The sequence below is a fragment of the Electrophorus electricus genome, chromosome 12 (assembly GCF_013358815.1).
Source record: "Electrophorus electricus isolate fEleEle1 chromosome 12, fEleEle1.pri, whole genome shotgun sequence".
Lineage (NCBI taxonomy): Eukaryota > Metazoa > Chordata > Actinopteri > Gymnotiformes > Gymnotidae > Electrophorus > Electrophorus electricus.
In genome coordinates this window covers 10,948,098-10,962,591 of record NC_049546.1, presented here as the reverse complement: position 1 = coordinate 10,962,591, position 14,494 = coordinate 10,948,098, and the positions used below count along the sequence as shown (strand labels likewise).

Sequence of the window (14,494 nt, the reverse complement as noted above, 5' to 3'; positions counted from 1 at the left end):
CAGCATCCAGAGAAGCATGGCTGGCGCCGTGGAGAGTCTGCGGTCCAATGCAGCCCGAGCTCGGGTTCTGATGGGCATCAGGGGACATGGGGCCAGGTGGCTGTAGTCGGAGGTCCCGGCCAAGCCTCTCTTGGAGGGACTGTCTGGAGTCTGACGTGTGACTACGGACTATGGAGTCAGGAGCTCGGACACAGCCAGCTCCTGCAGGGTGGTCCATGGTGGGTCGGAGATGCTGTTCCTGTGCAGGGTTGACCTAATGAGTGCAAAACAGGACGTGAAGGATGTCAGCTTTGGTTAAAAAGAGCCAGAAGACACATTTAATGAGGGATCTTCAGACTTCATCAGGAGAAATGCACCGCAACTCATACAGGAATGAAATCCTTGGCTTATAGTCATGGAATAACAGAGCAGTTAAATTATGCGAAAATTCCTGCTTTTCATTAAAATGAGTTCTTTTATCATAGTAGTTCATTGTTTGTTTGTTTGTTTCTAATCTTAGGGCAATTGAATTGAGCATTGCCTTGCTGGAGTGCCATAGGTGCTTATATCGTGTTATATTATCCATACAGTTATATAATAATTAGAATTGATGTGCTGGCTGTAGTGCTTACTCTGAGTTTTTGTAAGAACAGTCTCTCCATCTTACCTAGACAAACATGCACACAATATGTGTCCCACCCAGAGGAAGAAGGGAAATGATGAAGGGTTTCCTGTGTTTGAGACTCGGCATAGTTGGCTGAGCTGAGCTGGGTTTGCTCCTTCAGGAAGGCTGTTGGGAGTGGATCGCGCGGACCCCATGATGCACATGGGCAGTGTGATCAGAAAAGGGGCTGGGACTGTACAGCACTGCAAGTCTAACAGTCTAAGGTTACGTAATGAGCCTTGGCATACCTCACATTCACCACTTTTCTCTGGGGATAGGGGGAGGGGGCGTTCAGCTTGCCCCTGTAAAAACATCAAACACTGTGCAGTCTTCTGCGTCGGCTCATTTACAGGGCTCACTTGCGCTACCTGCAGCTCCAGGAGGGTCAGCCTCTTACTGCGCACCAAACTTTGGCACAGTGCACCTGGCTCTACCAGTCCATGGCTGGATCAGGTGCGCTGGGCTGGACTGGTCTCTGCGGCTTCAGTGGAGCTGGGTTATGCAGCACGCACTTTCAAGTGCGTAACTTTCAGCAATGACTGTGGTATCTCCTGGCTGTGGTATCTCCAGTTCCAAACTGGACTGGTGAACAGACCAAATGAGGGAAGGCGCTCATGCCGGCTCAAATATTTAAAAAAATTCACAAAAAGTCTGGTCCGTATTATCGACAGCAGTTACCTTCCCAAAAGCCCCATGCCTTGTTTAGTCTGATGGGTTTAAAGTGGACATCCTAATGATGTTTATACTATTGAATGCGCTCAGGAAAAGCATTTATAGCACCGATTGTACTGGTTTCTCAGCAAGCAACAGTGAATGGTCTCTGTGGACAAGACCACTGCTTCACTGCAGACATTGGGTCATGCTCAAATAAGATTCTAAGAAGACCAAATTAGCCTTTGCCACCATGAAAGCACTGTGACATTTGCACCCTTGCTGAGGAAGCTAGGTCTGTGTCCTCTTTGTTCCCAGAGTAAGCTGAGCACTTGTACAACATGCTGTAGTGCGAATGGCCACAGAATAGAATCCATGCTGTGCTGATCAGAACTTTTTCATCTTAACATGGAAGCCTCCATTTCTGTCAGTAGCAAAATTGAGCGAGTGTGTGTGTGTAAAGGTTGGGGTTGGGGGGTGTATGCTGGCACAGCGGTGGTGGCATTGGGCCGTGCCAGTTCCACTGGGCATATGGCACCAGCGCTCTCGGCTGGGTGTGTGGAGTCGGGGGCCAGCCAGTAGCCACTGAGGGTGCTTCGTGTGTGAATGCCAGAAAAGAACTGGCCTCTTTGAGGGAAACATGAAAGACTCCATTCAGGAGTCTCTGTCTGCCACACATCCAGCCCCCAGTATCTGTCCCATTCAAACATAGAAGGGCCAAACCAGGGCACAGCACTATAACTGTGAACCACATGCAGCATGAAAATGATTTAGAAGACTTTTGCTCAAGTTTCTCTCTTGGCAAGATGAAGGGGCCTGAATAAGATTTTCAAGAGGAGATTCTAGTGTTGCAGTCCGACTCTTTCCCTATACCTTCCCAGCAAGCCTTTAACCATGAATTTGCTTTGCTTCCTCTATGTATATGTATAGTGTTCTTGTGTAACATGTCACATGGTCAATATGAGTGGAAGGGATACAGTACTGTGCAAAAGATTTAGGCAGGTGTGGAAAAAATGCTGTAAACTAAAAATCCTTTCAAACATACAAATAATTGTTTATTTTTATAAATTTACAAAATGCGAAGTGAGCAAACAATAAAAAATCTAAATCAAATCAATATTTGGTGTTGCTACCCTTTGCCTTCAAACCAGCATCAATTTCTATAGGTACACTTGCACAAAGTCAGGGATTTCGTAGGATTATAGTCAGGTTTATGATCAACCAATTATACCAAACAGGTGCTAATCAACCAATTATACCAAACAGGTGCTGATCAACCAATTATACCAAACAGGTGCTAATGATCAACCAATTATACCAAACAGGTGCTAATGATCATCAATTTCACATGTAGGGTGAAACACAGTGATTAACTGAAACATAAACAGCTGTGTAGGAGGCTTGAAACTGGGTGATGAACAGCCAAACTCTGCTACCAAGGTGAGGTTGTGGAAGACAGTTTCATGTCACAGGTCATACAACATGGAAAGACTGACCACAGCAACAAGACACAAGGTAGTTATACTGGATCAGCAAGGGCTCTCCCAGACAAAGGTTTCAAAGCAGACTGGGGCTTCAAGATCTGCTGTTCAAGCTCTTTTGAAGCACAAAGAAATGAGCAACGTTGAGGATGGTAGACGCAGCGGTCAGCCAAGAAAACTTAACTTAATGCAGCAGATGAAAAATATAACAAGCTTATTTCCCTTCAAAATCGGAAGATGTCAAGCTGTGCCATCAGCTCAGAACCGGCAGAGATCAGTGGGACCCAGGTACAACCCATCTACTGTCCAGAGAAGCCTGGCCAGAAGTGTTCTTCATGGAAGAATTGCAGCCAAAAAGCCATACCTCTGACATGGAAACAAGGTCAAGTGCCTCAACTATGCACAAAAACATAGGATGTGGGGTGCAGAAAAATGGCAGCAGGTGCTCTGGACTGATGAGTCAAAATTTGAAATATTTGGCTGTAGCACATGGCAGATTGTTTGCCGAAGGGCTGGAGAGCAGTACAATAATGAGTGTCTGCAGGCAAGAGTGAAACATCGTGGAGGTTCCTTGCAAGTTTGGGGCTGCATTTTTGCACATGGAGTTGGAAATTTGGTCACGATTAATGGTGTCCTCAATGCTGAGAAATACAGATGCAGATACTATACATCATGCAATACCATCAGGGAGGCTCATCACTGGCCCCAAATTTATTCTGCAGCAGGACAATGACCCCAAACATACAGCTAATGTCATTAAGAACCATGTTCAGCGTAAAGAAGCGCAAGAAGTCCTTGAAGTGGTGGTATGGCCCCCACAGAGCCCTCATTTCAACATCATCGAGTCTGTCTGGGATTATATGAAGATACAGAAGTATTTGAGGAAACCTACATCCACAGAAGATCTGTGGTTAGTTCTCCAAGATGTTTGGAACAACCTACTAGCCGAGTTCCTTCAAAAACTGTGTGCAAGTGTACCTAGAAGAATTGATGCCGTTTTGAAGGCAAAGTGTGGTCACACCAAATTTTGATTTAGACTTCTCTTCTGGTCGTTCACTGCATTTTGTTAATTGATGAAAATAAACTATTAACACTTCCATTTTTGAAAGGATTCCTAGTTTACAGCATTTTTTCACACTTGCCTAAAATCTTTGCACTGTACTGTATAATATAAATACAGAGGATAGATTTAACATGCATTTACCAGTGCACATTTTGCCAGTACTTCACACTGTCTCACACTGCTCACTGTTGTCCATGGTGATAATTCCATAATTCTCTCAGCAGTAGCCCTGCCCACTCTTACTCTGAGGAACTCTACCGCACGTCCTTGAAGACCAGCTCCATGGCAGCAAGCATCGTAGTGACCAGCCCTCTCAGTCCCAACACTCAAGCCAGTCCAGGGTCATGCAGGAAGTTCCCTCGACAAGTCACAGAGAAAGAGGGCAGGGTCTCTCCCACAGCTGACTCGGGGAGGGACGACATGTGGGCTCGGCGCAGCCAAATCTCACCTAAACATGGCAGCCCAAGCCCCACCCACTTCCTCCCTGTGCCTTCGACGGCCAGTCAGACAGGTCGTCCAGTGAAGCTGGGGTCAGAAACCGAGAAGCCTCAGAGACGGCCTTCCTGGTTGGAGGATGATCTCTCACCAACGTGAGCCCCCGTATTCAAGCCTGCTGTTTTAAGGCCTAAGAGCATCTTAAATGCACTTATTGCATATACTAGTCCTTTTATTTATTTGATTAAAATCTTTTTTTTTTTAAGTCTCTGAAATGATGCCATTCTTAATCCATATATTTAAAGCCTCTCAAGCTTGTATGTTCATGCCAATGCATGAACAAGTCCATTTAATGCAATTCCATTTAATTCTGGAAATACCATTTGTGATGAGGCATCATGACACAGACATTTCTCATCCTCTTGAAGCAGACAGAACCTAGTGCTTGTGATAGTGTGAACTTGATTTACATCTGCTGGAACCATCAAACTTTAAATTAAGAACATTTTTCTCATCTCCTTTAAATGGCTGGTTCTCCTTCATTTTATAATGTCTGGACTGCACTGCTGTGCATGTTATATTAGAATTGTTCTTTTATTTTATGTAAGCCCTGGAACATATAAGCAGGGAACACATTGCTTTGGTTGCATGTGCTGGTAAGAAGAACTCTTAGACCAGAAGGACAGCGACGACCGATGTCATTTGCATGGAAGCCCTTGAGTTTTTTAACCTTCTGAACTTAACATGAAAGGATTTGCATGAGTGTTACACATGTATATCTAACCTCATGATTGGTCGAATACAGTGTCAGTAGAGTGAGGTTAAACTGTGACCACCTTGAGCCATTTGCAGAAGACCAGTTCCTCTCCCTGTCATCTTCTCTTTGACAACATTTTTTGTCACCTACAAGGAATGGTCTCTGTGGGAGGACAGCAAAGGCAAGTGATACTTTAATGGTTGAAAAAGGACTCTATAAGTCCTTGTCATGGAATCAGATCTGGTGAGCAGTATTATTTTTGCTTCATGTAATTCTCTACAGCTGACATGGATCTATTTTGTTCTATACCCAGTGACTTCAGATTCAATATCTACTCACAATCTGTAGAAAAATCCATATGGTACCCTTGGTCAGATGTTTGCCCTAGACTCTCATCCACAAAACATGCAGACCCCTAATAAAAGGAACCATAAAACCAAGTAGCAATACTTGAATCCTTCCTTATTCACCATCCCATCACACTACTGAGTTAATTCTAACTTCTGCATTGTTCTGGCTAATCAAATCCACGGAGTCTCTGGCTCATCACATTTATCTCTCTGGCCTATCAACATGATAGATTTACAGCTGCTTCCTGCTATATTCTATTTAGGAGGAGTGCAGTGTGTCTGGTGTGAAATTTTATTTTTGTGTTCTGGCTGGCCTGTGTTTCCGAGTGTCTGCGTTTCATGTGGCCATTTTAAGATGAGACCGCATGGCTCTCTCGCTTGCACACGCCCTCTCACTACGTCACACGCCGTTCCTTTAAGGTGCTTTTGGAGGACCCAGCCGCTGGCTCCTCCTCTCGTAGCCTGGACACTGGGTAACACTTGCTTTGAAGGATTTATTTCATCCCCATCTTGTGTAATAAGATGTCTGGTTTCCCCATGTGCTTGCAGTATGGAGTCAAAACACCACATTTGGCATCCAAGATATTTCAGTAAATAAGCGCACTCTAAACACTGTGTGTGGACACTCATTTATGTTACGGTTTGCGTTGACCCTGTAATAGCGCTTGTTAAGGCTGCTCTCTTGTGTCCAAGGGTAGGGAATTCTCTGATCACATGCACCTTCTACTGAGATAGACCACTTGCACTTTCGCATTATGAAGCATCAGCAAAGGCTCATGCCATTTCATTCAGAGAGCCTTTGTGTGTTAATGCGAGTTGATCAGTAGCCTCATTACAAACCATTGTTTTTCTGTGCTTCTCCCACCCCTCTACCCCTCTGCCCTGACCCCTCTACCCTTCTCACACCACCACCCCTCTACACCCTCGCCACAACCCTCTTACCCCCATGCCTTGCCTGTTGTAGATTCAGCCACAGATCTAGCGAATCTGACGACCCCGAGTAAGTTCCTCCGACAGCCGCACATTCATTGATTGCTCCTCCTCATGGGAGACCCCAGCTTCTTTCTGCATGTGCTTGGCTTGGCTCACGTGTCTCGGGCAGGGCAAGGTTCTCGGGAGCTTTCTCCAGCTGCGCACTGCACCCGCTTGCTCACACTGGTTAACAGAGTGGATGGGCTGCTCATGGTCCCTCGTCCGTTTTGCCGACTGAAATGATGACGACATGTGAGCAAAATATTGCATGCACATCTGTCTTTGTGCTAGTAGGCAAGAATGACCACAACTGACATCAAGATGTGCACACACTAATGCAAAACCTCGGAAGTGACATATTTTCTTACAGTTGTTAAACAGCTGAATTACTTTCAACACATATTTAAGGACACAGATTTGTTCAATTTGATATGGAATATTTTTAATCCAAAACCAAAAAGAATCCATTTTAATGGTTATATTTGAGGTTGCAGATGCAAATGATCGTATTGGACTGAGGAGCACATTATGATATTAAGATAACATTATGGAACTGGAAGTGAGGTCTTCAACAGGATTGACAATGATTTGCTTTGGAAGAGGATTGCTCCCTACCCTGCTCACTAGCTCCCCCTGTCTTTGAATCTGAATTGACAACCCCAGTTGGTTAGGCTAGTACTTGGTTGCAACTCCAACACTACAGCTTTCTATTTATTTATTTATTTTTTTTGGAAAACGGGGTTGGCAATATTGCCTGACGCAATATATTGTGATATTTTAATAGAAGTCATATTAATTGTAACCAGTACTAATCATAGTACCAAGAGCATCAAGTGTCTTCAAGCTGGGTGATCTAAATAACAATTACAGCTCAATCATACACCACGCAGTACTGATCGATGCTTATCAAATCTGCCATCCAATGTCACATTTCACAAAGTCACGTGAAACAGGAGGTGTTGGTGGGGTGTGTGTGTGTGTGTGTGTGTGTGTGTGATGCAGACAATTGAATGAATCATCTTCCCATGCCCTCCTTCTGTGTTTTTAGGAGCATGAGTATGATTGACATGAGGAATGAGGATGATGTCATGCTGCCAGCGCACAGTCCAGTCCGTCACGAGCTGATGCACAGCCAGTACAACCGCATGAAGGAGGAGGAGAGCCACTGGCAGGATGTGAGTTGCTACCTGTCAGTGATGTAATAAGGAACTGCTCTCTGACCGCAAAAGGCTCTGTGTCCTCGGAAACAGCTTATATTGCGCTAACAAGCGCTACACCTGAGCGAGTGGGGCGGAAGCATGAGTTTGCGGGGGTTTGCTAAAATGCTAATGTGAAGATGATGTAGGAATGCATCATTTGATTCATAAAATAATGTGATAGGAGGAAGCAGATTTTTTTGACTGCGCGCGTGCACTGGCATGTGTATCTTCAGGACCTGGCACGGTGGAAGAGTCGAAGGCGAAGCATATCTCAGGATCTGATAAAGAAAGAGGAAACAAGGAAGATGATGGAGAAACTGATGAAGCGAGATGATGGCTCACAGAGACGGAAGAGTGTGAAGACCTACCGGGAGATAGTGGAGGACAAGTACGACCACTGTGAACCTCTTCTCTTTTTTTTTTCTCTTTGGTCTCTTTTCTACAGCATGTTGTTCATACATTCCACTGTGGATACTGTGATTCAAAGCAAAATGTAGGTTACACAAGAAAACTGTTTTGACTTGTGTTTAGTACATGTAGATAATAAAACCTGTGCCTACATATTTTATGTTTGTAGATACTAAAACTCCATATTAGAGTTGTGAAAGCTGGCAGGGACACTACCTCTCTTGCTCATTGTGTCTCTACTCCGGTCTTGTTCTAGTCTTGCTCTGTTTTCTCACGTATGTCTCCCCTGGCTTAAGGGAGCGTCGTGAGCGGGAGCTCCACGAGGAGTACCTGAAAGCCAAAAGCCCGGAGGAGGCGGCCGCCGTGCTGCAACGCTACGCGCAGCGCTTCACCATCAGCGAGGCCATCATGGAGCGCCTCAAGCTGCCCCGGCTCCTGGAGCGCAGCATCTCTGCCGACCCCACCCGCGGGCCCCTGTCCCCCTCCACCCCTGATGACTGCGTCTTCTCCCCTACGAGCCCCAGCCCACTGCGGTACCTCCGGCAGCAGTCGTTGCCGGCGCCAAAGTTCACCTCCACCCTGGAGGCGCTAGTGAGGATGTGCGTGCCACAGGAGGGCTGCAGGGACGATGTGGGCGGCGCGAGTGTATGCACGTCCACCCCCAGGCCCAACGGCCACAGCAGAGGGATCGGCATCGGAGCGAGACCAGCCGAGGTACAGCACTCCCGTCAGTACACAGGCACACTGGGTCACTGGGGTGGCAGGGCATTCTGTGCATGTGCTTGCATATGTGCGTGGGGTAGAGGGGGAATGCTGAAAAGGTCACGTTCGAGATGGACCAGCCGATGGCGCCACTGTTTGTTCACCGCGGAAAGGTCGAGGACCGTTTACACAGGGCAGTGCAGCGGCTGGTGTTTGAGCTGGAGATGCAAGAACAGATGCTGCAGTCAAAGGGTACGAATGAGACCTGCAGCCTCTGCAAGGAGTTGCAGTGGCTGGTGCTGCAGAGCGAGCTGGCTGACGGTGCCCCCTAGTGGACAGCACGTGTAGCGTGCAAAGTGGGAAAAAGATAAATAGGTGGCTGTGTGTGAGTGCGCGTGCATTTGCGTGTGCGTGTATGCATGCATGTATGTGTTTGTATATGCATGAGCACGAATAAAAGGACTCCCTCTGTGGGAAGTGGCTCCGCAGGGACAAACAGACTTCTGTAGTGAAACACTCCATTCAGCAGTGATGACGGCTGAAGTTACGGCCTACACACAGCACAATAATCCTTCAGACATTCTCTCTCTTCTGAGCAGCTTGAGAAGCTAATATACTTGGCTTGCACTTACTAGGTGAATGTTTATTCAGTGTTTTATGTTGCATTTTTCTCTTTTGGTGAGGCTGAATGTGACTTCTTTTCTTTGTGTAACGTCTGTCTTTCTCTCTCTTTTTTTTCTTTCTCTTTATCAGCAGGATGAAATGAAGCGAGTGAACGGCGAAGCAGACGTAGGCCTCAGCACCAGAGAGGCGCAGGACCATTGGACAGAGAGCGAACAGGAAAAAGATGGAGAAAGAAAGCGGGAGGGGGATTCTTCTCCTCCGCTCTTCTACCCATCTCCCTCCCGGAACATCGACTCGGACAGCACAGAAGCGGCGTCCACAGAAGCCTGGTCCTCGGGCACTCCCGCGATTGCAAGCACATCAACGCACCCTCCTGAGCCGGAGCATCCGGATCGAGTGGACACAGAGGCAGTAGGGCGAAGTAATGTGGGCTCTGAACCGCAGAGCCGGGAGGGGGAGTGGCCGCCTAGCCGACCCACCTTCTTACCCATGGTCCGCCCCCTTACACATGCACATACTCGCACACATGTACCTGCTCCAAGCAAATATTTTCTTAGAAAGCTCTTAAGTTGCAAAAATGTACCGTCTTCATTGGTTTCGTCTTCTGACTTTTCTTTTATGTGGCCAGAACAGCATTTTCATATTTCATATGTTCAAGGCCTCATGTGCATTGCTAGCACAGAATACGGTTTGTTTTATGCTAATAGTAACAGAACTGTCTGGTTGGAATTGTTGTCCGGGTTTCAGCAGGTGCCAATTGAGGAAGAGGCGGTCCTGCAGACCAGGGGTGTGTCTCCACCCCTGAAAGAGGAGGAGTCCAGAACAGAAGCGCTGCCAGGTCTGTTGCTGTTATGGGACTGAGTTGTCTCTCAGTCCAGGCTCTGAAAGCAGGGCTTTTTTTGCTTGCTTGCTTCCTTCCTTCCTTTCTTTTTTTCTCATGTGATTTTGGTTTGAAGAGAGCAAGCGGGTGCCAGAGGAGCGTAGCAGGGAGGATATGGACCTCGCTTTAGTTGGCCAGAATGGCACAGAACAAGCAGCTCTGGATACGCCGACCCCGTCACAGACTGCTACTGTGGCTAAACAGGTCTGTATCTATGTAATGAGCAAATAAGCATTTGGGTAGTTTTCTTAAAAGCTGTCCTGAGTTCTGATACCCATGCCTGGTCTTCTGCCTTTATCATAGAATTTATTCATGTTTATGGTGTGATGAATTGTACAAGAAATGTCTTGTTTAGGGAGAATTTAACTAGCAGAAATAATCTGCTTAATGTTTTAGATTGATGAAGCAGTTCTGGAATGCTCACAGAGACCAGAATCAGCCAGTCGACTGCAACCTGAGCCCAAGACAGGCAGTGGAATCCCAGCAACAGGCAAGTTGCTGTCGATGGAGTGCTGTCAACTTTGCAGCATATCCCCTACAGTTTGTTTCACTTAGCAGATGGTATGAGGTCGAGCAGTGGCTCACACATCCTCTCCTCTCTCCCTGACTCTGGGTCAATGTCTAGAGCTGGCCAGCAATGCCCAGCTAGCACCGTTATCCAGTAACCCTAAGTTACGCTGGGACTTCTTCACTTCGTCAGGTAAACTGTTGACTAATTGGCTGAGCTTTGCCCCGCCCTGTGACATGGAGTGTTTCTCTAGGCTTCCCATTGGCTAAGGGCTCACTGAGTGCCATGTTTGTCATGTTGCTCTAATCCCACATTGGTTGGTTTATTTGGCTCTCTCTGTGTGATGTCCACGTGTGGATTTCTGTAAGTGTGGCTTGAGCTGATGTCTGAGCTTAACCTGTCTGGTTATGTTATGTGTTCACGGCATTGACTAAACTTAATTGAATCAGTAATCAAACCCTTTTTAATATGATTTTTTAAATTTTTGTTTGTAATGCAACTAAAAAGGAGAAAATGATAAAAAATTGAATGTTAGTTCTTTATCAGGTCTAATTTTTTTTTTGTGTTTTATATACAAGCAATGTTTTGTGCCAATTTCATTTCATCATTGCACCTCAATTATATGAGTGCTTAAACCGGTGTCCTGCTTTAGAGGAAATGGCGGTGTTTTGAGGTTCTGTTTTTTGATTCGTCAGTTTGGTTTGATGTCTGGTATAATGTTTTTAGTTTTGAGTGCCTCATCATGTGTGGCTTCTGTACTGTCTTTGTGCATAAAGAGTGTCTTGTAAGGCTCTGTCTTCTTTTTTTATTTTTCTTTACAGAACCTACTGAAAAGCAGCACGGAAACGTAAGTGACAGTGTTTTTCCAGTTACACACACACCCTCTTCTGTTTCATTCTACATGACTTTTCTTGCTGTTTTACCCCTGGTGTTTAAATTAATATCAAACCAATATTAGGATATTTGGATAATATTAGAATTACTGATATGGAGGAAAGTTTGAGCAGCTTGAGGATAACCACTGTCTGTTGTGTCCCTAAATGGAAAATAAAGTGATGCCATTATTTAATGAGGTAGTTGATTTTGATAAAGTCGTCCCACACACTGTGTGAAATGGCTGTTTGTATTGTAAAGGGTCAGAGCTTTTGGCATCTCGCACCAGATCGAAAGCCAGCAGGATGAGTCCAAGCTGTCATTCTTTTTTCCTGTTACATCATCTCCTCCTTCTCGTAGAGGTCACATAGGAAAACCTGACTAGCGTAAGATTAGCATTAGACCAACTATCTATCCCCTTATCCCTTCCACTTTCAAATGGTGTGTGTGTGGGTGTGTGTGCGCGTGCACGTGCGGACGCGGCCCGGTCAGGTCGCCCCCGTGGTTTTGAATCTGGCGAAGCGGGGCGAGCCCTTTGCGTGGGACCCCGAGGAGGAGCGCAGGCGGCAGGAAAGGTGGCAGCGTGAGCAGGAACGCATGCTTCAGGTACAGCAGCTTTGCTAACCGCACCTCCTGAGCTGGCCCGGGGAACACTGGTTCCGCTCACCCAGCATGCTCCAGCTCCAGAGCCTACTAACCCAGTGAACTACAATGCGGGTGTTGAATGTTAACACGGGCTGCTGAGCTTTGCCACTATTTGCTTCACGTTGGCTTAAGAAGGAATCATTTTCCAGATTGCAAGATTGCACTTGAACTACAGGAGTTAGCTGTCTGAGGTGCATTAATATAATGAAACATTGGGAGATGGTGTGTGTAATGGACGCATGCTTTGACCATCTTGGCTTAGCTTTTGCCTGTAAGAGTCACGTGTAAACAGACTTTGGCTTTGACGCTGAGTAAACAATTAGGACTAGCGGAATGTGGCGCTTCCTCCCGTTTCTCAAATATTGAAGTGACAAGTTTTAGCTGTGGGGCGGGCTTCAGTTCTATGAGCACAGCGAGGATTCATTGCCATTATATAGGGACCTAAAGTTAACTCTGCATGGTGCATGGTTGCCCTGCTTAAGACAAGACTCCCCTACTACCAGTGTCACCGTGTGTGTGTGTGTGTGTGTGTGTGTGTGTGTGTGTGTGTGTGTGTGTGTGTGTGTGTGTGTGTGTGTGTGTGTGTGTGTGTGTGTGTGTGTGTGTGTGTGAGCGATTTACTGTTACGCATTGTTTATTGCATTTAAAATTAAGTTTAAATGCACAATCAGATATGGATCACCCTTCACCCCAAAATGATGTGTTTTAACACAAAGCATATGTATAAAGAGCATTTGATGACATAAAGCATGTTTTCTCTTATGCCCCAGTCTGTAATCCACATGTTTACCTGACAGATTGTGCCTTTAAAATGTTTAAAGGATTTGGCTGTTCCCCTGCTTTGGCTTCACTCTTCTGTCTTGGATGAAGATAGAGATTCATTTCCCCATCAGTAACCTTTTAACCGCACATAATTGTTGTCTGCCTAACATTTCCTTTAAGTACTGTACTACCTCAGAAGAATCCAGCAGCAGCTAGGAGACGCCAGGCTGGAGAGTGAAGGCCCCCTCAATCTCTTCTTCTTAAGACAGTCTTCTCATCTATTCCGTGTGTGTGTGTGTGTGTGTGTGTTTGTGCATGAGTGCAGGAGAGGTACCATCGTGAGCAAGAGAAGCTCAAGCAGGAATGGGAAAAGGCCCAGAGAGAGGTTGAAGAGGAAGAAAGGAGATTCCACGAAGAGGCAACTATTTCCTTTCTCCTTCTGCATGAATAACTCGTAACGCAGCCAACACAAGATTACCTCTGAATGTAGCAGCTCGGCTCTAATGTTTTTCCATTGCATGTTGATGATGGTTTATTTATTTTTCACTGAATGCGCAGGAGCGCAAGATTTTGGAAGAGACGGTGGCCCCTCTGACGCCCCATTCGCCCTGCTGGCTGGATTCCGCCCCCCTCACTGGCACCACCACACAACATGGCATTGTGCGCTCGCTAGCCAACTGGGAATGCAAGAAGCAGGAGCTGGAGAGCCAGATGGTATGGATGGATGGATGGGATGGATGGATGGATGGGATAGATGGATGGATGGATGATGTGCTATATTTCCCACGTTTAGAAGGGGGCCTTGGAGAACAAGACAAAAAGAGAACATGAAAGGAAGGAAACGGCAGGACCCACAGGGGCGTCTGAAAGGTCAGTTGTGCTAGAAACATCTTCGATAGCTCTACAGTAAGCACCTGGCACTGTGCTTCCCTCTACCCATCATGCTCAGCTTGTTTTTGCTCCCATGTTGCATTGCTGCAGCCTTCTGCAGGGCACCTGTGACCAGCTGGCAGGCCAGAACGGTGAGCAGAAATCAGAGGCATCTGAGCAGAGCAAGGGAGTGCACCCAACGCAGCCTGGTCAGGGTGAGTCCAGGCATTGCCCGGAACTTTCCCTGGCATGCGGATCTGTGTGTTAGGTGTGCAGTAGGAGCATGCTGAGGCTAAAATTAGCTAACAGAGCGGCGGGAGCATTTGTAAACATCCTGTGTTTGTGGTTCTCATCTACTGGCCTCACCTGTTAGCCTTGGCCATCCATTCACATGTTCTATGTTATTTCTCTTTTCTTAAAATTGAGAATCTGTGAGTACTACATCTTCAAATGTCACATCTGATCAAAAATGCAATTTAAACATTTCCTCAACAATTATTTAAGGAAAGTCTCAAATGTATCGAAAAGGAGTCAGGACTTCTAAAATAAACATTTTGTTCATTACTGTACATAAATAGTACTGTACCTCTGGTAAGGATGAGTTGAAATGTCCCTTCTCTACACCTCGAGGGGTTCTATGACAATAATCACTTTCATATTCTACCTCCTTG

At 46.1% G+C, this 14,494-nt stretch overlaps 1 protein-coding gene across 11 annotated transcripts in view; it reads left to right on the top strand.

The window, feature by feature from the left end:
• The window catches only part of limch1b (LIM and calponin homology domains 1b), a 65,188-nt gene that overhangs the window by 44,375 nt on the left and 6,319 nt on the right, over positions 1 to 14,494 (top strand). For 4 of the 11 annotated variants that reach the window (XM_035531969.1, XM_035531964.1, XM_035531967.1 and 1 more), the window contains exons 9-22: positions 6,345 to 6,380; positions 7,401 to 7,527; positions 7,785 to 7,939; positions 8,256 to 8,673; positions 9,415 to 10,123; positions 10,242 to 10,369; positions 10,562 to 10,655; positions 10,791 to 10,865; positions 11,495 to 11,520; positions 12,039 to 12,152; positions 13,279 to 13,371; positions 13,512 to 13,667; positions 13,747 to 13,823; positions 13,935 to 14,038. In XM_035531969.1, coding sequence (XP_035387862.1) covers positions 6,345 to 6,380; positions 7,401 to 7,527; positions 7,785 to 7,939; positions 8,256 to 8,673; positions 9,415 to 10,123; positions 10,242 to 10,369; positions 10,562 to 10,655; positions 10,791 to 10,865; positions 11,495 to 11,520; positions 12,039 to 12,152; positions 13,279 to 13,371; positions 13,512 to 13,667; positions 13,747 to 13,823; positions 13,935 to 14,038 — 2,312 coding nt within the window. The remainder of the gene's footprint in view (positions 1 to 6,344; positions 6,381 to 7,400; positions 7,528 to 7,784; positions 7,940 to 8,255; positions 8,674 to 9,414; positions 10,124 to 10,241; positions 10,370 to 10,561; positions 10,656 to 10,790; positions 10,866 to 11,494; positions 11,521 to 12,038; positions 12,153 to 13,278; positions 13,372 to 13,511; positions 13,668 to 13,746; positions 13,824 to 13,934; positions 14,039 to 14,494) is intronic. The other 7 variants (XM_035531974.1, XM_035531973.1, XM_035531965.1 and 4 more) reach the window with 7 other exon arrangements.